This window comes from Alosa pseudoharengus, unplaced genomic scaffold, assembly GCF_046254945.1.
Source record: "Alosa pseudoharengus isolate Yale_2024_CS ecotype anadromous, Long Island Sound unplaced genomic scaffold, YU_APseudo_1.1 YU_APseudo_1.1_scf_21, whole genome shotgun sequence".
Taxonomy (NCBI): domain Eukaryota; kingdom Metazoa; phylum Chordata; class Actinopteri; order Clupeiformes; family Clupeidae; genus Alosa; species Alosa pseudoharengus.
Window position 1 is genome coordinate 28,895,986 of NW_027468674.1, and position 23,798 is coordinate 28,919,783.

At 44.6% G+C, this 23,798-nt stretch overlaps 2 protein-coding genes across 3 annotated transcripts; one reads left to right on the top strand and one right to left on the bottom strand.

Annotated features, from left to right (window-relative positions):
* Positions 1 to 1,492: 1,492 nt before the first annotated feature.
* drd6b (dopamine receptor D6b) lies at positions 1,493 to 2,821 on the bottom strand. The gene has a single exon (XM_076299014.1). It carries the CDS (start codon positions 2,819 to 2,821, stop codon positions 1,493 to 1,495), a length of 1,329 nt encoding a protein of 442 aa, XP_076155129.1.
* A 1,025-nt stretch (positions 2,822 to 3,846) lies between these two features.
* tbc1d12b (TBC1 domain family, member 12b) lies at positions 3,847 to 23,313 on the top strand. Of its 2 annotated transcripts, XM_076298503.1 has the most exons (14): positions 3,847 to 5,322; positions 6,005 to 6,116; positions 10,639 to 10,695; positions 13,145 to 13,278; positions 16,271 to 16,353; positions 17,656 to 17,773; positions 18,499 to 18,605; positions 19,461 to 19,541; positions 20,194 to 20,291; positions 20,549 to 20,620; positions 20,957 to 21,085; positions 21,535 to 21,644; positions 22,001 to 22,259; positions 22,806 to 23,313. In XM_076298503.1, the coding sequence occupies exons 1-14, from the start codon at positions 4,007 to 4,009 to the stop codon at positions 22,875 to 22,877; spliced, it is 2,748 nt and encodes a 915-aa protein (XP_076154618.1). In that variant the 5' UTR covers positions 3,847 to 4,006; the 3' UTR covers positions 22,878 to 23,313. The 2 variants fall into 2 exon arrangements, with proteins under 2 accessions (XP_076154618.1, XP_076154619.1); XM_076298504.1 differs by lacking the exon at positions 10,639 to 10,695.
* Positions 23,314 to 23,798: the final 485 nt, after the last annotated feature.

Sequence of the window (23,798 nt, forward strand, 5' to 3'; positions counted from 1 at the left end):
GATGAACCCTTACCAGCTCATGAAAAAAGATCTGTGCCACATGGTTTTGGTCTGTGAAGATTATAAGCATTTGTGCACTTGTTTTACGTAATAAAAATGTGTTATTTGCATGCACCAAGAGTGGATGCCCTTTTTTGATCTTGTTCATTTTCACACAAAAAAAATGCTTGAAAGCAACAATGACAACAGTGACAAACCAATTCTGTATTCACCATAAGGAGTAAACAATGGGCCTCATACAAAAAGTGATATACAAACAAATGTCTTTTTTTTTGTATTTGCATCCAAATGAGTTCTTATTTTGTTTGTACCCAATCTACTTCTGAGACCCACCATTAGGCCTATTTTGTTATTTTTGCTTTTCTAATTAATAGATATTTAGAAAAGAGTAGTCCAGAGCTCCCCAAGACTAGAAAGACAATATTTACTTTACACAGTCCACAAATATTTTGCAAGGACGCATCCAAACTGCTGGATAGTGGAGCTTTAATGACGACCCATCGATGTCAATTACAGTACATAATCGATGTTTTCTCTGTCGAGGAAATTACTTATCTACAGTGTTCTGTTTGCTTGTGTTGGTTTGCCTTGAGATTGGCAGGCGCGGGGCTTCCCGCGCGCGCCACCTGCATTCTCATGTGAGCGTCTGAAAATTGCAGCGACAATTAAACTAATTATCCCAATAACACTCCTCCTCAGTGTATGCATAATAACATAGACTATCAAAGGCTTCATTTGGATGTAGACCAAACGTAACAAAAAGTAGTACTGTCATAGGAACCATTAAATGCCGGAACGTCGAGTGTTTTGTTCTACCCTGAGAGGCTAGCTTTCAGGTAGGCCTCTATTAAAAAAAAATTACAGTTTTTTTCAATTGCTAAAACACAATTTCTGAAACCTTGCTCCGTTTTCTTAAAACATTAAACACAAAACCTCAGCTTCAAACACTATTTACAAAACCTCTGACTCCTCTTGCAAAATCAAACTTTCGCCTCAAAACAGTTTTACCTGTGCTCAAAATGAAACGTTTACCTCAAAACAGATTAACAGAATAGCTAGGTAAGGCTAGGTAATACACTTATTATTATATATCATGCGATCAGATAATTAATTTCAAGACGTGCATTTTTGTGAGCTGTGCATGGGGCACCGTTTTTACCCAACGAGCTTTAGCCAACACCGCAACTCAACATAAAAAAAAAAACATGCTGAAAAGATTTATTGAGTTGTAGGGCAAATACGCATGCCTATTCACCAACTATACTGCAAGGAGTCACACTGACATGTCTTTCTTTACAAGTGATCTTGATAAGTAATGCATATAATTTTATTTCAGCAACACTATAGCAGTAATTCATGATTTTTCTATGCCACAAAACATCAGCTCTTAGTATGACTTTTGACCTTTCATGTGCCCTGTACTCGGCCATTGAAGTGTATGAGCATCACTGTCACTGGAATATTATAGCTCACAAAGGCAAAGCTCTCTCTTCTAGTCCTCCACTTGTCCAGGCATAACATAACTTTCGTTTTTTCCAGTCGAACTGAAAGGCATCATATCCAAAGATATTTCAGCCTCACACTCAATTTGCATAATTGCCGGCAACAAAAGATTTCTGGTATTACATGAATTATTAGACAGAACAGAGACTTTGTCAAACGGTTGGTCCACATCCTCTCCGAGGATTGGGACCATGGCTAGACGCTGAGTGTTGGATACTACCGGTGCGTCTTTCTGGAGAGTGGTGTCATGGTGATAGGAAGCCAACTCGTTACTAAAATTCACAGCCTCGACTGCTGAGGTGGGGCAAAACCTGTTGCACCCAAGTATAGTCGAAAAGGCTCTTCTGAAATCCGCATTAAAGGCGTATATGACGGGATTCAGGGAGGAATTAGCCCATCCGAACCAGACGAAAATGTTGAAAGTGGTGTCACTTACGCACGGCAATTCCGACTGGTCACTTATGTCACAAAATGGAACTATGCAATTGAGGACAAAGAAAGGCAACCAGCAAAAGACAAATACGCCCATGATTATAGACAGGGTTTTCAAAACCTTGGTCTCCTTCTTAAAAGTCGTTTTGAGGGAGTTTTCGTTTGCGCAGTCGGGGACTTGAGGGTGATTTTGGGCGTGCTCAACAGCTCTCTCCAACGACGATATCCTCCTGATTTGCGTTTGCGCAATTCGAAAAATTCGGGTATATGTACCAATCATGATCACAACGGGGATGTAAAAGCTTATCAACGATGAAGCTATAGCGTAGGTTCTGTTCAAAGAGGCGTTGCACTCATTGATCTCCACTGCGTACTCGTCTTCGACTTTGTGCCAGCTCAGCTGCACCGGGATGAAGGAGATGAGTATAGATAAAGTCCACGCCACACTGATCATTATGAAAGCCACGCGTTGTGTCATTTTACGTTCATACCGAAAAGGACTTGAGATAGCCCAGTACCTGTCCAAGCTTATTATACAGAGGTTGAGAATAGAAGCCGTAGAGCACATGATGTCGAAGGCGATCCAAGTTTCGCAAAAGTCGCCGAATAGCCAACAGCCCGCTACCTCAGACATGGCTTTCCACGGCATCACCAGGACAGCGACAAAGAGGTCGGACACTGCGAGGGATATGACGAAGAAGTTGGTGACTTTGGATCGCAAGTGTCGGAATTTGATTACTGCGACACACACGAGCGTGTTCCCCAGCAATGTTGAAACAATTAAGATGAGTAAGGTGCAGCCAGTGAGCGCCGCGCGCACGCTGTCTCCGGAGCTGTCCGTTTCAGGACCTTTATCAATGTCACTCTTATTTCCAACTGTCTCCATCATTGGACGAGAATACAGCCTGTGCGTTAAAAAAAACCTAGGCTACATTGCTATCATTAGAACCCCTTAGTGATGAACTTCAGACGTTCCCTGCCTAGGCTATTATCCTGAAGTGTTGTCCACTGAGATACTTTGGGGTGTAGCCTTGACTGATTCGGTCCAAGGCAGAGGACAGGCAAAAAAGTGACTCTCCGCTCACAGTTTCTTCCTAATTCATTTATATTCTGTCCATCACACGCATCTGAGCACATCTGGCTGTCCCTCTCTGTGTAAGCTCCAGACACTCTGCTCTAGTTTCTTCTCCAGCGAATGTCTCGCTCCGAGGAGCGACGTTCTGAGGAGTCTTTTTTCTCGCACCAGAGTGGGCGACTTAAAAACGGTGTCGCGTCATAGGCCATTTTTTTTGTCAGCATAGGCCTATAGCCTACTGCCTTGCGTTTTCTAAAATGTCTGTCAGTTTTGTGATGATCTTGGACTAGCCCTGAAACTATTGACTATGGCTCTGAAATATATAGCCTAGGATATGCTATGTATAGGCTATAGCCTATACTTTAATTTAATATTTAAAATACAATTTGTGATCCAAGGGTATTAGTTACGTAAAAGTTTATCTGAATTCCTTTGCACTGTCTAATAATTAGGCTATTGTCTATTTAGGTTATTCAACCCTGAAAGTAGGCCTAGCCTTTAACTTGTCTCATCCCTGTCTGGATTCCTGTCTGGGTAACCCTAATCGGTTCGAATTAGTGACAGATAGTCCATAAACGATTATAGTTTGCAATGATTTAACCATGTGACCGGTAATTAAGCTACTTGAAATTCTGTTGTCAGATTCCGCATGCAGTTGTAGTAGGCTAGCCTACAAGCTTTAGGAGTATTTCTTTGAGAATGTTTGATGTGAGGACAATGGCTATTTGCCAGTGTAGCAGTTTGAAACAGACACCAGATGTCGCTCCAAGCCACGCGCCTCTTTTAATAAACCATCCACAACCTACGTCATTGGAATTTCAAAATGGCTTCCGGACATGGCTAGAGAAGGTGGCTACCGGTTTCTCATCTTTCAGAGCTCAGCGTTAAATGGACGAATAAGCATCAAAGCACCTTCTGTACCTTTATGTCGGTGCTTTCCGCGGAAATAAATGTTAGAAATGGCGTCGTGGATTTGTTGAACGGTTCGTGAATGAAATGGAAAATGCCGAGAATGGAGCTTCGCAACTGACATTGTCAACTGATGTGAACGAAAACACGGAAACGGGTTTCTCTCTCCCTGGACTAACTACCGATGCCTCTGAACGCAACGTTAGTGCTGACAAAGGCGTATACAAGGTCTGTTTTGATGACAAGAAGGATTCGGATGAAAGAAATGCAGAATATGCCACTGGTCGCGGTGCAACGGGACTGCATGGAGGGGATGAGTGTAGTGGGATTGGTAGTACAATGCTTGGCTTCGTAGCAAAAGGGACATCTGATGGAGCTAAAAACAATTGTGTCACTTCAGAACGACACATCGACTCTTCTTTGAACAGGGTTACCGAGTCAATGAGACAGTCAATGGTTGAATCAACGACCGGAGGTCGGGGTACTTCAGCAGGAAGCCCGTCTGGCGCTGCTGATGTTGCAGACTGTCAACCGGACACAGACGAGGCTCACCCTCGGGACTTTGCTGGGACTGTGGGGCAACCCAAGTGTAACACGGACCGGGATATGCAAAAAGACACATCGAACTCTAACCAGGAGATTTACAGCACACCGCACTTGTCACCGTCGTGTGATGGACACGAGCATCAGCAGATTTGCCGGTGCCAGGCCTCACAACCTGAGCCGCTGACGCTACGCAATGGGAACATGAACGACGCCGGGCAGCTCCCCCCTGTCAGCGAATGTCAGAGGGAGCCTGTAGAAAAAGTAGGTAACGTTAAAATGGCTAACGGAGAAGTTATATCAACAGAGAATAGGGTAGGGTTGGAGGCCTCGACACAACCTCGAGTAACTGAGGCATGTCTATCAAATCCGCCGGTGGAAAATCCCTTGCCCCATGCAGTGCCGCAAAGCAGCCGCACTGAATGCAGGACCTTGGAGCCCTGCATGGGCGAACTGCTGAAAGAAGACAGTGATGTGTTTGACGATTCATGCACTTCTCTATCACGCCAGATTCACGGAGATGACCCAGTCCCAAGGGTTGAACTCACCTTTGGGCCTGATAGGGAAACTAGCGTTACCGCTAGGCCACAGTCTCTTAAATCTATCACCCATAGCACGCACTTTCTAAGCTGCGATTCCACACCGCTGAGCCCGGAGAGGAGCAACGCTTTCCTGCGCCCCGCCGCGGAGCGGGATCTACATTTCATGGATGTCAATCTGAACTCTAGGAACACGTATGAAATCAGCCGACGTCAGAGCGTCCCAGACAACATACCAGGGGGGATGAGTGTCGCCTCGGCCGTCTCTTCTGATCAGCTGTCCAAACAGAAAACGCATGGCATCAGTGATTTTTTTGGCAGGTATGATTACAAGAACCAACTACTTTACACACAGTATAACAATGTGCTGTTGTTGTCTACGTGTCCAACAATTCCACAATAACAATGTGTTTTTGGTTAGCTACTAGCTAGCAACATTTATTGCCGGTGTAAACAATATACAGGTTGCCTTGGCCCATTAAAAAAGGACACCCTGTCCCTAAGTGAGGTTACCAACAATGGCCTTGTAATTGCACACCACCGTCTTTTGTGCAAGACGTGGCCTCTCTCATTCAACATTTAACAGTTGCACAGACTGGCTGGTATCGGAGCCAGGTAGGCTATGTGCTGCCTGTATCGCCTTTGACTAGGTCTCAACCAGGCATGTTGAATTTCCATTCATGGTTATTTTTAGCCTGAATTCAAAGTAGCTGATTTTTATGTGCATTAATTAGTTCAACTGAATAACAATTGGGGAAGTTAAGAATAGAATTCCTAAATGAATAAAAGAATAATTCCTAAATGAGAACTTGATATTCCTGTAGTAGTATTTCCTTCATAATTGTAGGTTAAAGTTCATGACCTCTTAATAGACGTCCTTCCAAAGTATGTTACTGACTAAATCTCCAGTTGTCATTGGTTAACCTATGTCATGTGTCATAGCATTTATCGCATGCATTATGGAGTATCTCTTGTGTAAAATATATATTGTCTCTGTCGACAGGGGCTTGTTTTCAAAGAAGCAATGTGAGCAACATAGTGCTCCAGGCTGGAAGCTATTTGGAAAGGTTCCCCCCAGAGAGAACAACCCAAAGGATTCCAGAACTATTCAGCAGGTGAGTTCTCAGATAGCAGCGGGTCACCATGGAACTACGGTCAGCAGTCTGTATGGTTGTGAACTAGGGAGAGTGGAAGAGTGTTGGGGTTGTAGGGCATGACCTGTGGCCGCAGTGAACACGTTAGCCTACAGCTGGTAAGAACCCTGCTTTGCTATTTAATATTTTTTTAAGTCTTATTCCTCAAAGTATGCTTCGAACTATCAGTTGCAGTTGTGGATGTTTGTCAGGTGTTGTTATGCATTGCTGCATGAGTCGTGTTAACATTTATTCCAGACGCTTAGCTGAAGTTAACTTATGTGTCCATGCATTTTCCCATTTCCTTGGAGTTATCATAGATTCGTTATCAAATTAAAATCTGAAGCGCTCACCTCATGATTCCATACGATTCACATTGCGATTGTCTCACGATTTGTTTTGGTAAAATGAGCTGCAGTCAGTGTTTCCTGCATGAAATATGTTAGTTATAAGGTGTTTGACCGGAGAGGGTAGAGGCATATTGGGCTATGTGGCCCATAATATTATTATAATATTTGTATTATTATTTTGTTAACTTACTGATATAGAAAGATACAGTACTGCATTTCTTATTATTTATTCATGACTGCACACATAATGCAGATATATTATAGCCTAGGTGCTGTTAAACTACATTAGGCTCCAACAGCTCTTTCTACCTCTTTCTGTGTCTTGCTAGTTGAAGCCTGGAAATATTGTAAACAAAGTAGGTCTATCTAGTTAAAACCACATTCACACTCTTCAGGTGATTTGGTAGCCTATTTCACACTCAGATTTATTTGCACACAGTTTAGTCATTGTAGACTCACTTGGTCAGAGGTAAAATGACTCCCATCCCATGACTACACTATTGACTCATGTACGAGATACTGTCATGCAAAAGCCTCTTACAGTGCTGCGCAGAGTTCTGTGAGTATATGATGGTCAAGGCTTCTGTGTTTGACTTTCAGTTCCTCACAGCATAGTGTTAGTGAGAAAGCATGCAGGCAGAAGGGCGCCTAATCACACACTCACATGTGCGTATGTACGCACACACAGACACACACAGACACACACAGACACACACAGACACACACAGACACACACAGACACACACAGACACACACAGACACACACAGACACACGTATGCAAACACGCATGCATGTGGGTGAGTGAGGGTTTTGCAGTGTCAGATACGGGGGGGTGGGGGGGGGGGGGTTAATGCCTTTTCACTATGGTCAACGGCTTGTGTGGATTTGGATAAACAGCATGAGTCTCTAATGTTTACGTATACCTGATTTTCAAGACTGTGTGTGTTTGTGTGTGTGGGTGGGTGAATGAGAGAGGGAGGCGGACTCTTAATGCTTCACTTAATGACAAGGATCTGTAGGTAATGGTTAAACTGTGGGATGTTGGGCTACCTACCTGTTGTATAGAAATTGGTTAGAACAAGAACAAGGTTACAGTTAAACTTTTCTGAGGTGCTCTCTTGCAGACACGCACACACACACACACACACACACACACACACACACACACAGACTAGCCTGCAGCCAAAGCCTTCTGTCAGAGCAGCTGTTCAGGGCTCCAAGTCAAGCTGAGGGGGGAGTGTTTGTCTGTGTCTGTGCGGGACCTTATCCATAGAGGCAAATAGGAATGTCTGTGATTGTGCAAAACGATCTCTCTCACAGGAAGTATGTCATTATTTTAGTGTTAGTGTCAGCAGACAGGGGTTGGGCCAGGGATGGTCAAAGTTTTGTGACAATACCTGAGGGCCAGATATGTTTTTAGTCACGTTTGTAAACCTCTACAATTCAAAGTGAGTCACAGATGAGGACTGTCAGGCTACAGTGCAAAAAGGAGCCCTTAAGAGTACAATAAATATTACAATTACACTGATAAATAGAGGATGACCATGCAGAAGTGGCAACCAATAAGTAACCAAGTGACAATCAGAAGTAATCAAGAGAGATAGTAGTGTGTTGAAGGAAGTGCACAATAAGGCAACTTGTACATAACCCATGCGCTGTTTTTTACTTTCAGTGCACATAACAGTAAATCAGCTCTTGGAAGTGGTGGCCTGTCGGATATCACTGACTGAATACTTAGAGAATACAAGTTTCATTCCTTGATCAGTGTTTTGCAAGCTGTAGTGAGTGCTGTCATCATGTGGTGGGCCTATGTCCTCAGTGTTTCCCCCAGAATTGAATTCTATTTGTGGTGGTAGGTTTGCGGAATTAACTTGAATGCAACAGTTTTAAACAAATTAGCGCAGCGTGGTTATGATGCTAACCAGATTTAAGCACAATCTAGTAGAACCTGTAAAAATCATTGTGTGGTGGTCAATGTTGATATTGTGATGGGCCGCCACAAATAAGTCAATGTATGTGAAACGCTGGTTCTCATGTGCTCTAATGTTGTAGTGTAGGGCCAGCACCATGGTGGGCCATTGTTCTTGTATCTTGTGAGAGAGGCCAGGGGGGCATTTCAAATCCGCCATTTGGCCCGCGGGCCAGACTGCGGACACGCCTGAGCTAGTCCTAAACCCTGAACTGAGAGGCGCAGCCAGGGGATGACCCCTCTACTGAAACAAGAACCTTATTGTGTGTGGTGGTGTCAGCAGCAGGTCCCAATGGCCTGTTTCAGAAGAAGGAAGAGGATGTGATCAGATGGTGAAATCAGTGTTGAGGATGTGTTCAGATCGTACCCTACCCATCCTCACCACCCCATGTGATGTGTCCTCTCAGTTACATTGTAATCTGATGTGATGTGGGATAACATCTCATCTACTGTAATTGCTGTGCTTGCAGACGATGAGCGCCTTGGCAGGGAAATAAGATACCCCCCCGAATCCTGTTATCATCAACCATGCTTCTTTGGGATAAAATTCGATGCTTGTTATTTTGAGATGAAGCTTTTAATCTTTGCTCAAATTAGGTTTGGGATTATAATCTATTACTCTATACTATTCTCTGTCCCTCTTTCTCACACACACACACACACGCACACACACACAGGAGTGAGCTCTAAAGCTCTTTTTGAGTCAGTGGGTTAGTCTCCCCCATGCACACATCCCTTGTTATTTTCCACCCATGCGAACTCACAGACACACACTCACAGACACACACTCACAGACACACACACAGACACACACACACACACACACACACACTCACTCCAACCACCGAGGCTGAGACATTTTGGAGTGGTGGTGTGAGCTCAGAGATTTGGGAGGTCGATGCTCCTGTCAGATGATGTTCCATGTGTGTGAAAAATTAATTTCAGCATAAATTGTCCTTATTAGCCAGTCATCCGGTGTCCTCCTCACACACACACACACACACACACACACACACACACACACACACACACACACACACACACACACACACCTAGACACACAGAGAACCATACACACTAATCAATGACAGCCCCCTCACACACACACAACTAATGACAACGCCCTTCCACCACACACACACACACACACACACACACACACACACACATACAGAACAACAACTAATGACAATACCCTTCCCAACACACATTCATACATACAGAGAAACACACACACACACACACACACAGAACAACAACAACTAATGACAATACCCTTCCCTACACACTTTCATACATACAGAGAAACATACACACACACACACACACATACAGAACAACAACTAATGACAATACCCTTCCCAACACACATTCATACATACAGAGAAACACACACACACACACACACACAGAACAACAACAACTAATGACAATACCCTTCCCTACACACTTTCATACATACAGAGAAACATACACACACACACACACACACACACACACAGAACAACAACAACAACTAATGACAATACCCTTCCCTACACACTTTCATACATACAGAGAAACACACACACACAGACTGCAGACTGACTGATGAGACTGAGCCTCTCGTCCCCTGTCCTAAACTGCCCTCCCTGAGCTTCCCGCTATGACTGCACAGTCACCAGTCCTCCTAGGACATCATTACAGCCCTGGGAAACATCCCTGGGGAAAACGTTAATGTGTTTATTAAGTGTTCAGAATCAGACTTTGATCATTGCTTGATCATTGTTAATAATATCATATTATACACATATTATGTGTAAGGGGCTACCTTGTGTTTTGTGTGTCCTATTTTAGAGGTGTTTTTGTAGTTGTGTGTATTTATGTTTTTCTTTAAAGATACATAGTTCCTTTTCAGGCGGACCAGGACCTCAATCATTATGATTGTGTTGTGTGTGTTGTGTGTGTTGTGTGTGTTGTGTGTGTGTGTGTGTGTGCACGTGTGATGTTTCCATGGAGGTCTGGGGTTGGTGACCTCTGGCTGAGTCTACTTACATTCTCTCTCTCTCTCTCTCTCTCTCTCTCTCCCTTTCCCTATCCCTCACCCCATTCTCTCTCTCTCTCTTTCACTCCCCCTACACTCTCTCTCTCTCTCTCTCTCTCTCTCTCTCTCTCTCTGGTTGTTCTCTCCTTTCTCTCATGTAGGACAGTAACCAGGGCAGCCTAACATCTGTTTCCACACCCAGTCTCTTAGGCCCGGCGGTAGGACCTTTTACTTCTTCGCCGCTTTTTCACTATTTTTCCTTCGCTTATCTTCTCTCTCTCTCTCTCGCGCTCTCTCTCCCTCTCTCCGTCATCTCTTCCTCCAAGCATTCTGGCCGTGCATGGGGCAGCGAAAAGCTTTCACTTCTGCTCGCAGACTTCCTCCTCGTTCTCGCCTTCCCTCCCTCTCTCTCTCCCGCTCTCTCTCTCTCTCTCTCTCTCTCTCTCTCTCTCTCCGTTTGTCCTCGCATCCCCCCATCGCTCTGTTGTCTGTCTGTTGGTCCGTCTGCTCGACGCACACGTCCGTCCGTTCCATCTCTGCTTAAGTGCCCGGAGGAGGAGAAGGGAAGAAGGAAGTGAAAGTTGTCTTTGTGACGCGTTCACTGTGACCCATCAGCGCCCCATGCCATGCACATGTCTCTGTGACCGTCAGTCCGTCAGTCTGTCAGTCTGTCAGTTCAGTTGCCGTTACTCTCCATGTGCGTTCACACCAGGCTTGTTTGGTCCGAGTCTTTTAAAGTGTCTTCCCAACACATGGCCACTGTGAAATGTTTTAAGATTCCAGTAAAGACTGATAGGGAGATGTTGAGGCTTCCAGAGTTCCAGTCTTCCTGGCACGTTGATTACACCGTCAGGAACAAATCTGCTGACTTATTTATTATCGCGTTACTCAGTTTATGCGTCAGAGTTTTGCACCCAGACCAATTCAGATAGCTGACACAACAGTCTCGGAACCACCATCTGAAACGGAGTTCTTTCTGCCAGTGAAATTTAAGTAGAATTATTTGTCCAGTAGACTTGGAGATGACTGATAAACCTTTTCATGGAACTGGTCAGTGATCGAGGGCAAACTCTGAACTTGGGGAAAAAAGTGCTGATGTCATGATGATGGCAATGCCAACATTCTCTCTATATTCCATGTCCTTCACTATGATAGGTCTGCGAAGTTCCAAGTTTCAATTTTCTAGTCTGTCATCACATAAAGATGTCACATCAATACCAGTAACGTAATTCTTATACTCGGGGCCAGCTCAACTTTACAGAGTAAGTTAAATAGAAACTTTAAATAGAGGCATTCAGTTCTTAATTGCAAAGAAGTAATGTATAAAGAAGACATAACTCAAGCGGTAGTGGTCAACAGTGTGTTAAGACTTGGTGATTGGTTTGTGACTGTGGCCATAGGCATCCTGAGGGAGAAGGTGGTGTTCACGTGACAGTGCTGCTATTGACTGCCCTAAGTGTCACAAGACATCGGAAGCTTCTGGAAGCGTTAAAGATTAATGGACGAGTATTGGATGGGTGGAGCCACTGATGCAGAACACACACACACACACACACACACACACACACTCATTGTGTTGGTCAAATCGCCCACGAATGGTTATAATCATACATGCACACAGTATTAAGCTTAATTTGTTGAGCAGTGTTATTGACAGTGTAGCCTTTATATTTCTTTAGGTTATATAGGGTCAACAACCTCACACCCGCTCTCTCTCTCTCTCACACACACACACACACACACACACACACACACACACACACACACACACACACACACAGTATTTGAACAGTGGGCAGTGTAGATGGGAACTCCTGGGCTCTGGCAGGCTCCCCTGGGTGGGCATAATTATGCAGGATGATGCTGGAATTAACTCAGTCGTTTTCTCTTTGCTCCTCCAGGCAGCGTGCTCATGCAGTCTTTCTCACTGTGTTCAGAAATCACACACACACACACACACACACACCCACACACACCTCTTTCTGTTACTTACACAGGCTCATAGACATAATCACATATATGTTCTCCTTTGCTTCGTCTCTCTCACAAGACACACACATGCTCAAACACAGTAGGCCCCATGCTTCCTTTCATACCCTGAGGCTTGTGTGTGTGTGTGTGTGTGTGTGTGTGAGCCTTATGATCAGTGTACAGTATGCGAATCAGCTGTGCCTCTTGCTTAAAAAGCGCTCCGCTCCAAAACAAGCAGCACCAGATCCCAGCTTTCTCACTGCGCAAAGCCGGGACGATCCCATTCCACTGCTTCCCCCCGTCTGTGCGTGTCAGATCATGTGTACTGATCTGCATTTACTGCTTCTGTGTGAAATTCTTATGAATAGGTGTTGTTTTTATGGAGAGTGTGTTTGCATTAAGCTGGGGGGCGTGTGTGTGTTTTGTGTGTGTGTGTGTGTGTGTGTGTGTGTGTGTGTGTGTGTGTGTGTGTGTGTGTGTGTGTGTGTGTGTGTGTGTGTGTGTGTGTGTGTGTGTGTGTGTGTGTGTGTGTGTGTGTGTGTGTGTGTGTGTGTGTGTGTGTGTGTGTGTGTGTGTGTGTGTGTGTGTGTGTGTGTGTGTGTGTGTGTGTGTGTGTGTGTGTGTGTGTGTGTACACAGATAGGCCTGAGCGTGTATATTTGTGAGACTCATGTGTGTGTGTCTCCCCTGTGTGCAGGAGTACGAGGCCAAGCGTGCCCAGTCGGGCCACTCTCCCCCCTCCCAGGCGGCCCATGGTGGACCGGGCCGCCGCAAGAACCTGGAGTTTGAGCCTCTCTCCACCACCGCCCTCATACTGGAGGACAGACCAGCGTAAGTACACACACACTTACAAATACAAATACACACACACACACACACACACACAGTCATAAACTTAAATACTCCTATACATACACATACTGTACAGACATGCATAGGACATGCATACACACACACACACACACACACATACACACGTATATGCTGTCACACACATATACTCATGCATGCACACTCACATACATGCACACACACTTACACAGTGGATAGACCAAAACGAGTCAACACACTCAGATATACACAGTTCATGCTACAGTGTGCTGCGAAAGAGGAACAAGCATATTTGTCTTGTGGTTTGTCTACGGGTGCCCCTTTCCCTTGGCTACTGAGAAGTTGAAAAACTGTGTGTGTGTGTGTGTTTGTGTGTGTGTGTGTCAGCGTCAGCCATGCTTGCACAATGTATAACAGACAGAACACAAATGCAATAGAAGCGAAAGTTAAACTCCATTCTCACTTTCTCATACACACACTCACACTGTCACACTGATACACGCTGACCAGGATACGTTCGGGGAATTGGCAGGTGTTATTTACTTGCTCACCTGTGCACATTTACTCCTCACACAGAAACACCCATGTGAAGCACATACCCACGTCCTTCCATCTGCGGAAGGACACACTTATGGTTTAACACACACACTTTCACACACAATCCCACAGTCACACACACCTTGATTACACACCCTTCTCACATACTTTACACATATCACACCCCACAATATGAAACCTAAAAGAGAGACTTGAATGAGTCAGCACAAACAACACACACACACACACACACATGTTTGTGTACACCGAAAGACACACCAAATGGTACCGTTAATGTGGTCACGGCTTACATTCTTCTGATAACCATGCGCTGTGATTGTGCTTGAATTGCTTTGGATAAGGGAGACACACACACACACACACACACACACACGGCATAGCATGGTACTTCTTATTCCATTGAAACCCTGACTCCAGTTCATAAGGAGCTCATATTCTGATATCCTGATGACTGTATGCTTTCATTGTCCTGCCAGTTGCTTGGGATAAGTGGCATCTGCTGAAGTGAATGAATGCTGGGCCTATTATAGGCTATCACATGGCAGACAATCTTTCTCACCAACACCAGCTATTCTCCTTGGGCCATATAATCTCTAGTTAGTTATACAGAAGTGAACTTAACCATCATTTATGAATGCACCACGTATTTATAAATGCACCAAATGCCTCTTATAAATATAATAATATACCTTTTTGACTGAAGAAATTTACATTATATTGTACACATCACGGAGGCATAACTGCCCTAAGGGATAGGATCTGCACTAATGTAAAGAACACCAGGATGAGATGAGATTGAAAGATTGAACTATAAAAACTAGCTCAGGCAACGTTACAAAAGAATAATTGCTTCACTGCCTGTGTGTTCCATTAAGGTAAGCATGTTCCCTTACTTATGGATTGCTTCTGTAGCAGTAAAGGAAATGTTGAAGGGAATTACATTAAAGGGTGATGGTGTATTAGGGCCTCCCATTCCTAATGGACTGTAAAGAGTAATGCTTTAGTTATCACGAGTTAACCCCTTAGTGGAGGATTTAACATGCCTATTGTCTTTTAACATTGTGTTGTTTTTTCACTCTTAAGGTGTGAGCTTAGCTTGTACTGCTTTCAGTTCTGTAGTCAGCTAGCTGGTGGCTAGCTTTTAACCACACCCACTGTACCCACAATGGTGGTGTTTTCAAGACAAGTGTGTTAGCTGTTGGCTAGTCATCTTAGCTCACTGAATTTAGATGCAAGCTCAACTCCTTCCTGTAATATTATATTCACTTCCTATATGCATTGCCAACATTGCGGCTCCATAACCCTATAATGCTTCTTAAATTAAGCCTTTCAATAATGTTCCTCTAGGAACCCATTTAATGTGAAGCTTTGTCTTGATGGGGAACCACTAGAGGCAAATCCTGTGTCGGGTCACTCTTTTGATCTACCCCCACCTCTCCATACCTCTGAGCCACCTCCCTTTAGAATATCTGCAGCCATGTGCTGGGGGGCCACACAGTTGGTTGCTTGGTAACCAGGTCAGCGTGTCATCTGCTGGCTACTGATTAGTTTGATAAAAATGTCGAGTTAGCTTTTTCATGGGGCTTAAAATACCTCTCCATTACCCTCGTAATGTGTGTTTTCTCAGTGAATAGCAATACACACACACACACACAACTATTCCCAGTAAGAGTGGTGTGTAAAGGTGAAGTGTAATATGGGTCACTAGCTCTTGGTTGCTTGTTTGTAACTTATGATGATGACTTTGTTGACCTTGCCGCAGTGCCGTTGTGTTGCTCTGAGTCTTCCTAATTTGAGGTCCAGACAGAGGAGGGGAGAGAGATCCATATCACTGACTTGGTCCTCGGCCAGGGCTGCCTGGACTTGGCACTGAGGTAGCAGGGAGGAGTGATTGTGTTTCACCCTCAAGGACGCTGCTCGTGATTAACTATGAATGGCCACGGAAGGCAGAGCTCAGCCTGAGTTAACACACATACACACTGCTACTTAAAACACACTCACACACACACACACACACACACACACACTCTTTCTCTCTCTCTTTCTCTTTCTCTCTATCCCTCCTTCTCTCTCCCTACTTGACACATGGGAAGTCATGGGATTGGTTGGAACCAGTGCTCTGCCTTCTTTGTATGCCCTCATTGCTCAGCGATATATCTTGCTGTGGTGTGCTGGATATCTTTTTTCTGTCTGGCACATGAGCAGAGATTTATGGCTTTATCATGTGATTGGCCTCATGCCATTCAGAAGGTCTCTTCCAGGCAACAACTCCACACGCACACACACTTATCCACTTCACGTAGTTCACACACACACACACACACACCTCTCTGTTGTGTTGTTTGTGTGTCAGTGAGTCATGTGATTTGTTTTGGTGGTCTGTGATTGGCTGCCTGGCTGACTGCGGTCTGCTGTACCCTCTGTCCTCCTCCAGGAACCTTCCGGCTAAGTCCTCAGAGGAGGCCCAGCGCCACAGGCAGGAGTACGACGAGATGGTGGCCGAGGCCAAGAAGAGAGGTGAGTCTCCTTTTACACACACACACACACACACACACACACACACCTACAGCCCACACACACACCACATCTACACCATCCCAGCAGATTTGCACACGCTGAAGCTAGTGCCAGCAGACGTAACACCCTAACCTCAAATCCTCAGTCAAGTCAGATTGACCTCTCAGGACCTATTCCTCAGTGTTCAACACACACAGACTTGTGAAGTATGTCCCCTATAATTAGGAGCCCTTACACACTAACCGTAACCACTAATTCAGTCAACATGTTAAGTCAGGTTGGACTGATTGCCATGACCCCTCACTGTGATGTAAAACCAACACACTCTTGTGACGAATGACTCAGAGGGCCACTCCTGTGAATCTGGATGATTACGAAAAGTGGCCATCAGTGTTCTTCAAATGGAAATGTGTTACTCACTATCAATCGGAAGGTGCACAAGCAACATTGCATAAGGCATAACATTCATAGGGCTGTCCCTTGTAGCGTAATCCTTGCACACTTCCAGACGGGCTACACCTTAAAGGAGGGGGCGAGAGTACTGGGCTATCAGGTATGACTGCATGATAATGGAAAAAGGTTTGCATGGCCAGGTCAGGTAGAAGGGCCTCAGAGAGGTCTGGACTAGCTGTTGCGTGTACTGAAGTTGAAGCCCAAACTCAAGTAGTGTGTCTACACTTTCAAAGCCCCCCATGTCCCCTCAGTAGGACACTAGGAAGTGTAATGCAGTGTGGACTACTCTCAGTAGGACACTAGGCAGTCTAATTCAGTGTGGATGAAGTTTACGAATGAGTAAACTTCTAAGCCCTAAATTCCAGCACTGACCGTAAACTCAAGACTGTCACACTTCCAGTCTGTGTTTTAAAGCCTACACCCAAGCTGCAGTCAGATGAAGGCGCTCTGTTAAGCCCACCACCACGTGCTGTAGCCACAAACCCTGACCACAAATCAGGCCTCCTCAGCGTCAAATCCCAACTGGAAATGCATCATCTAGGCTCAGCAAAAATGAGTTCTGAGCGCACAGAAGTGATTTCTGTTTGATTGGACCGGGCAGTATTGACAATTGTTTTGTAAAACAAGTGACATGGAAATCTCTTTGAACGGCAACATCTGATTGATGTGATGAGTTGAATGAAATTTCTGGAAAGCTTCCAAGAAGGCACACACAGCCATAGAAAAACACTGCTATTTCAGCCATACATATCAATCATAAACATTTGACTTGAAAATGTATTTTTGAATGTGTGTGTTGTTGTTGCTTATGTTTTTTATTTATTTGATTTTGTCTTGTTTGTCCTGCAGAGCTGAAGGAGGCCCAGAGGAAGAAGAAGATGATGAAGGAGCGCTTCAAGCAGGAGGAGAGCATCGCCAGCGCCATGGTGGCCTGGAACAATGAGATCCTGCCCAACTGGGAGAGCATGTGAGAACACACACACACACACACACACACACACACACACACACACACACGCGCGCACGCACACACACACGCGCACACACACACGCACACACGCACACGCACACACACACACACACACACACACACACACTCACACACACACACACACACACACACACACTTACACAGAAACTCACACCGCCCTCATCAGCGTCTCAACTGTCATGAATTTTGCATAGAACTGCAAAAGGGAAACATCATTTCCATATAATAATGGCCTGCATTGTAAAACACTGTTCGGATATGCAGCATAATATGCAGCATTCTTCCCCCCTCTCAGAGGCTCTGCACAAGTAAACAAAATGCACTGGGGGCAACTGAATGTGAATACCAGTCTGTTCAGGAAATGCAAATCCAGTTGCAGATGGGCGGAGCGCCTGGTGAAACATTGGTAGCGTCTGAAAGCAAAGCAAAGCTTTTGGGGAAACTTTACTTGACGTTTCTGCTGTTACTGCTGCTATTTACCAGATTGAACAATGCATTTTAACAATAGGATGATACTGAATAACATCTAATGAATATATAGCATCAAATTAATTCAGTGTTTCCAAATACATGGTATTTTTCAGTTTGAATAGGAATTAAATTAAACTCCATTGATTTGCATAGCAATATTAAATATTAGAGGTGTCTTGGAGACCTTGCCAGTGTGTAAATGGCGGTGCCCATGTGTGTCCTGTTGGCAGGCGTGGCACTCGCCGCGTGAGGGAGCTGTGGTGGCAAGGCTTGCCACCCAACGTCCGCGGCAAAGTCTGGAGCCTGGCGATTGGGAACGAGCTCAACATCACCCCTGGTAAAGTGGATAAGTGTGTGTGTGTGTGCGTTTGTGTCTGCTGCGTTTGTGTCTGCTGTGTGTGTGTGTGTGTGTGTGTGTGTGTGTGTGTGTGTGTGTGTGTGTGTGTGTGTGTGTGTGTGTGTGTGTGTGTGTGTGTGTGTGTGTGTGTGTGTAAGGATGATGGCTTGATGCAGGTTTTGTTGTAGTGCCCAATGTTCCAATGCTGTTTTGGAAGCTGTTCATTTAAGCCAAGCATTCTGGTGCCGTATACACTATTCAGTTATAGCCAGCTAAATGCTACTACCATTATTGCTAATTCACAGTTGTTAATCGTTGTTATTCTCACTCTAATTCAGTTTTTTTTACAAGTCTGAGACAAAAAACTGTACATGATAAAATGCTACAGAACTAATCAACCGAAAAAAACCCCCAAAAAACAAACAAACAAAAAAATGCTACAGCAACACACATTCAGTGAAGAGGCTAATGAAACTGGACGCAGTCTCGGAGTAAACTCTAGCCAGGCTTTACCAAAGTCAACAAGATAAATCTCAGTTTGACAAACTGCCTTCCTAACCTCATGTCAACAGACTGCTTTAGATCCCTGCCCCCTCTCTGCTGCGTGTGTCTGGGAGAAGGCCTTTGAGTTGGCTGGTGTAAAGAGAAGTGTTTGGGGATGTGCAGCCCCCAATCACTGTGAGCTGCAGTTTACCCTAGAGGAGCTTAAGCTCTGAACTGACGTCCAGGAAACTCTTTGATCCTGCCGAGCCAGTCTGACTGTCTGGATTCTCGCTGTTCTCTCTTCCTCCTCCTCTTCCTCCTCCCCCACTCCTCCTCCTCTTCCTCTCCTCCACTGCTTCTCTGCGACTCCAGAGCTGTACGAGATCTTCCTCTCCAGGGCCAAGGAACGCTGGAGGAGTTTCAGTGAAATAGGCTCGGAGACGGAGACCGAGGGTAAGTGTGTGTGTGTGTGTGTGTGTGTGAGAGAGATAAAAGAGGTTTTGTGTGTGTGTGTGTGTGTGTGAGAGAGAAAAGAGGTTTTGTGTGTGTGTTCCCTCAAGGATCTTTGTGTATGAGGTTCAAACTGAAAAGTTTACTTTCCGTTTGATTAATTTGTTTGTGCTGAGTTGAATGCCAGCAGAAGTAGAACTTATGGCCCTGCCTGTCTCTCAAACACACACACACACACACACACACACACACACACACACACACACACACACACACACACACACACACACACACACACACACACACACACGCACATGCACTGCACATGCACATGCACATGCACATGCATGCATGCATGCACGCACCTACACTGACACATACACCATATACTGTACAATCTTGAATATAGATTGAATGTTCCATTGAATGTTCCAAAGGGTCCATTGACTATAATATAGAATTTTAGAATCACACACGATCAAACATTGTTGATGAAAGCATTCTTTTATTGTAATGTTCAAAACTCCCCTACTGAGGGGACATCTAATGTTGGGGACTGTAGGGAATACATCAGTGCCAGCCCTTAATCACTGTGGCCAGTGGAAGTTTGTGCTCGCCCTTGTATTTGACCTGAAGTCATGTCTTTAATCTCCAGCCGAATCAGGGGCATCTGTGGCGGACCGCGAGTCCAGTCTGGATGTGATCAAGCTGGACATCTCACGCACTTTCCCCTCCCTCTTCATCTTCCAGAAGGTAACACAAATCTACCTAACAGTTTCAATTCAGTGAATAAGTAAGGGGGGGGGGGGAGTAATGACTGCTTTGTGTGTTTGGTTGTGTGTGCTTCTGAGTGTAAGTGTAGGTGTGTGTGTCTATGGGCATGTTTGTGTGTATTTACTCATGTTTGCTGACTGTGTGTTTTTCTTATGTCTGATGAGTGTGCGTTTGCTTGTTTGTGTTTGTTTGTGTGTTAACCATATGTTGTGTTTCTTGGCTTTCGTCTCTCTCAGGGTGGGCCTTACCATGATGTCTTGCACAGCATCCTGGGGGCATATACCTGTTACAGACCAGACGTAGGATACGTGAGTACACACACACACACACACCCACACAGCTGTGACTTCCAATCTTTCGGTCATCAGGTGGACATTCTAGAACCTGCCACTCTATGTTTATGGAACTGCCTTAGGAATGTTCTCTTTACATTCCCCTTTTTTCAGTCTCTCAGTGCAGAGTAAATGTGATGTGTGTGTGTGTGTGTATGATAAAAGCCACGCTGCTGTGTTAAACACACAAAACTGCACCTGGTTGTAGAGATTACAGAAGTGTGAGGAGGAATCTATGCATGTCAGGATGTCATATATGAAAATCCTGGCAATGAACAATGAACATTCTGACCTCCTGACGTTTGACCCCAGGTCCAGGGAATGTCCTTCATTGCCGCCGTGCTGATCCTCAACCTGGAGGAAGCTGACGCCTTCATCGCCTTCGCCAACCTCCTTAACAAGCCCTGCCAGTTGGCCTTCTTCAGAGTGGACCATGAACTGGTAGGGCCTGTTACCGCAGCCTTCCTCAGGCAAACCAGCGCTCCTTCTCTACACTAGCTGCTCGCTTCAAGCCTCAATGCATGGGTGTTTATTGTTTTTGTAGACAAGACAACACAAAAGATTTCTTTTTATTGGTAGTCAGTTATTTATAGCATCCTCAGATTCATTTGGATGGCACTTTGTTATGTCAAGGGGAGAAACCACACCTGATTGGCCTCTTAGCTCCAGGCTGGACACTGAAGTCATGTGGTTGTTGTAGGCCTGAATGGAGATTTAAGAGCCCAAAGGTTGTGAGGCACATTGGTGCATTTTTGTAATATTAACTGTACATTTTGCATGCCTATGTATGATGCCATTGTTGTAAACATGTGTGACTTTTAATAGGATTGTATACATATATGAATTTACATACATTTATTTTTATTTATGTATTTTTCCCAACTCATCAGATGATGAAGTACTTTGCTGCATTTGAGGTGTTCTTTGAGGAGAACCTCCCAAGGCTGTTTAGCCACTTCAAGAGCTGCAGTCTCACCCCAGACCTCTACCTGATAGACTGGTAAGTAGAGTCCAGGGACAAACAAGAACAATATGAATTTGGTGAAAATGTCAGGTAAATCATGAAAACAGGTTTTTCTCTTGAGGGTGTATGGAGAGTGACAAGTGTTCTTTTCATTTAAGATGAACACACTTTTAGAGTAATGGTTTATGTGTCTATATGTGTGTGTATTTTGTGTGTACTTTCGGAATGGTGGGTTAACTTTCAATATCTATTAATGAAACTGTAAGCCTTAGCATTCCCTAAATGGAAGCATTGATGCAGGTGTATGTTGACCATATACATCTGTGCGTGTGTGTGTGTGTGCGTGTGTGTGTGTGTGTGTGTGTGTGTGTGTGTGTGTGTGTGCCCTCCAGGATCTTCACGTTGTACAGCCGGCCCCTGCCGCTGGACGTGGCGTGCCGCGTGTGGGACGTGTTCTGTCGGGACGGCGAGGAGTTCCTGTTCCGCACGGGCCTGGGCATCCTGCGCCTGTTTGAGGACGTGCTGCTGCAGATGGACTTCATCCACATGGCGCAGTTCCTCACGCGCCTGCCGGACCACCTGCCCTCCGACGCACTCTTCACCTGCATTGCCGCCACCCAAATGCTCAGCGGCAACAGGAAGTGGGCGCAGGTATGCTTCTTTTACGCTCATTCACTCAGTCATTCAGTATTTTATCCCGTCATTAGTACATATATTCACTCATTCACTTATTTATTCATTCAGTAATTCATGCATTCTCTAGTCCAGTCATTAGTACAGATATTCAGTCATTCAACAGTAGTGTATTTATTCACTTGATCACTCCTGCATTTATTGTTTATTTATTGTATTGTACAGGGTTTCCACAGGTCATGAAATAATAAAAAAAAAAGCTATTCCAGATTTGATCATGCTTTACCCAAGTCATGGAATATCAGGGAATTTGTTTGTAACATATTCAAAATGTAGGTGTTTATCAAAAATGTTTTCCATGCAGCAGTTTTTTCTTTAGTTAGTTCACATGCTTTTCGGTCCATTAAAGGTCTCCATGAACTTTCACTCTGCATTTACTATGTGATGATTTTATAGCTTTACTTTTTTACAGTCTGACCAGTGTGTCACCCCTCTTTATAGATGTTATCTTAAAAATCAAACCATGTGGATTTTATCTCATGTTTCTATCTTTGTGCTCATCAGGTCTTCAGCGCACTCATGAAGGACAGCAAAGACGCAGAGAAGACCGGCAGTCCAGCACTTAAAAGCTCCTAACTGCGCTTACCTGGACACAAGCTACTAGTTCTCATTGTGGAGGACTTATAATGCCGCAAAAGAACTTAGAATTTTCCAATTCTAAATCAAAAATGAATTTCTAACTGACAAAACCAAATTCTCACATGTCGAGAGGTCACCTAGAGAGCCTAGGGAAAACACTTGAATCCTCGAAAAAACAAAAAAACCTTTGCCAGTATTACTTCCACGATCAGGACAAACTGTGGCTTTGAAGTATGGGACTGTATGGTTGTTATTGTTGTTGTTATTTATTTGGTCAATGTCGGAACAATTGCTGCCTTTCCCTCCCACTGTAACGCTCGAGCTTTGGTGGGAGCATGTCCACTTCACAAACACTTCAGACTTCTTCTGGCTCCGAGATGGAGCAGGGCTTCTATGGACAGCGCAAAAGAGTGGACCGCAGAGAATTCTGAAAGCACTACCACCCCCCACCCCCCCAACAAAGTCTCAACTCAACACAAGTCTCAACTCTTGCACATGAAGCAGGTTTCTGATGTAACTTTTAAAGACACTCAGTCACATCAGAAACTTGTCACTATTTTTGCTCTCTCACACTCTTTTACTGTTCTGGCTTTGTGTCCCCACAAACCTGTCGATCCAGAGCTCGGTATGAGCTCACAGGCTGAGGGAGCGGACTAGCTGTGAGTGATAGCTGTGTTTTAACAGTTCCAAGAAAACAAGCTTTTGACAAACACCATCTCTCTAAGCTTCTTTTTTAATTTAGTCGTATCTCGGACCACCAAGGAGCTATTGGACCAGTAGTCAAGCCGTCACCCCTGCAAGCTTTAGGTATACTCTTGTGGGGAGATCGCACATCGTAGCTGCTTTGAAAAAGTCTTGCATTGTTAAATGGACTGACTTTTAAATGGACCAGTAACTGTAACATGGACTTTAATGTTA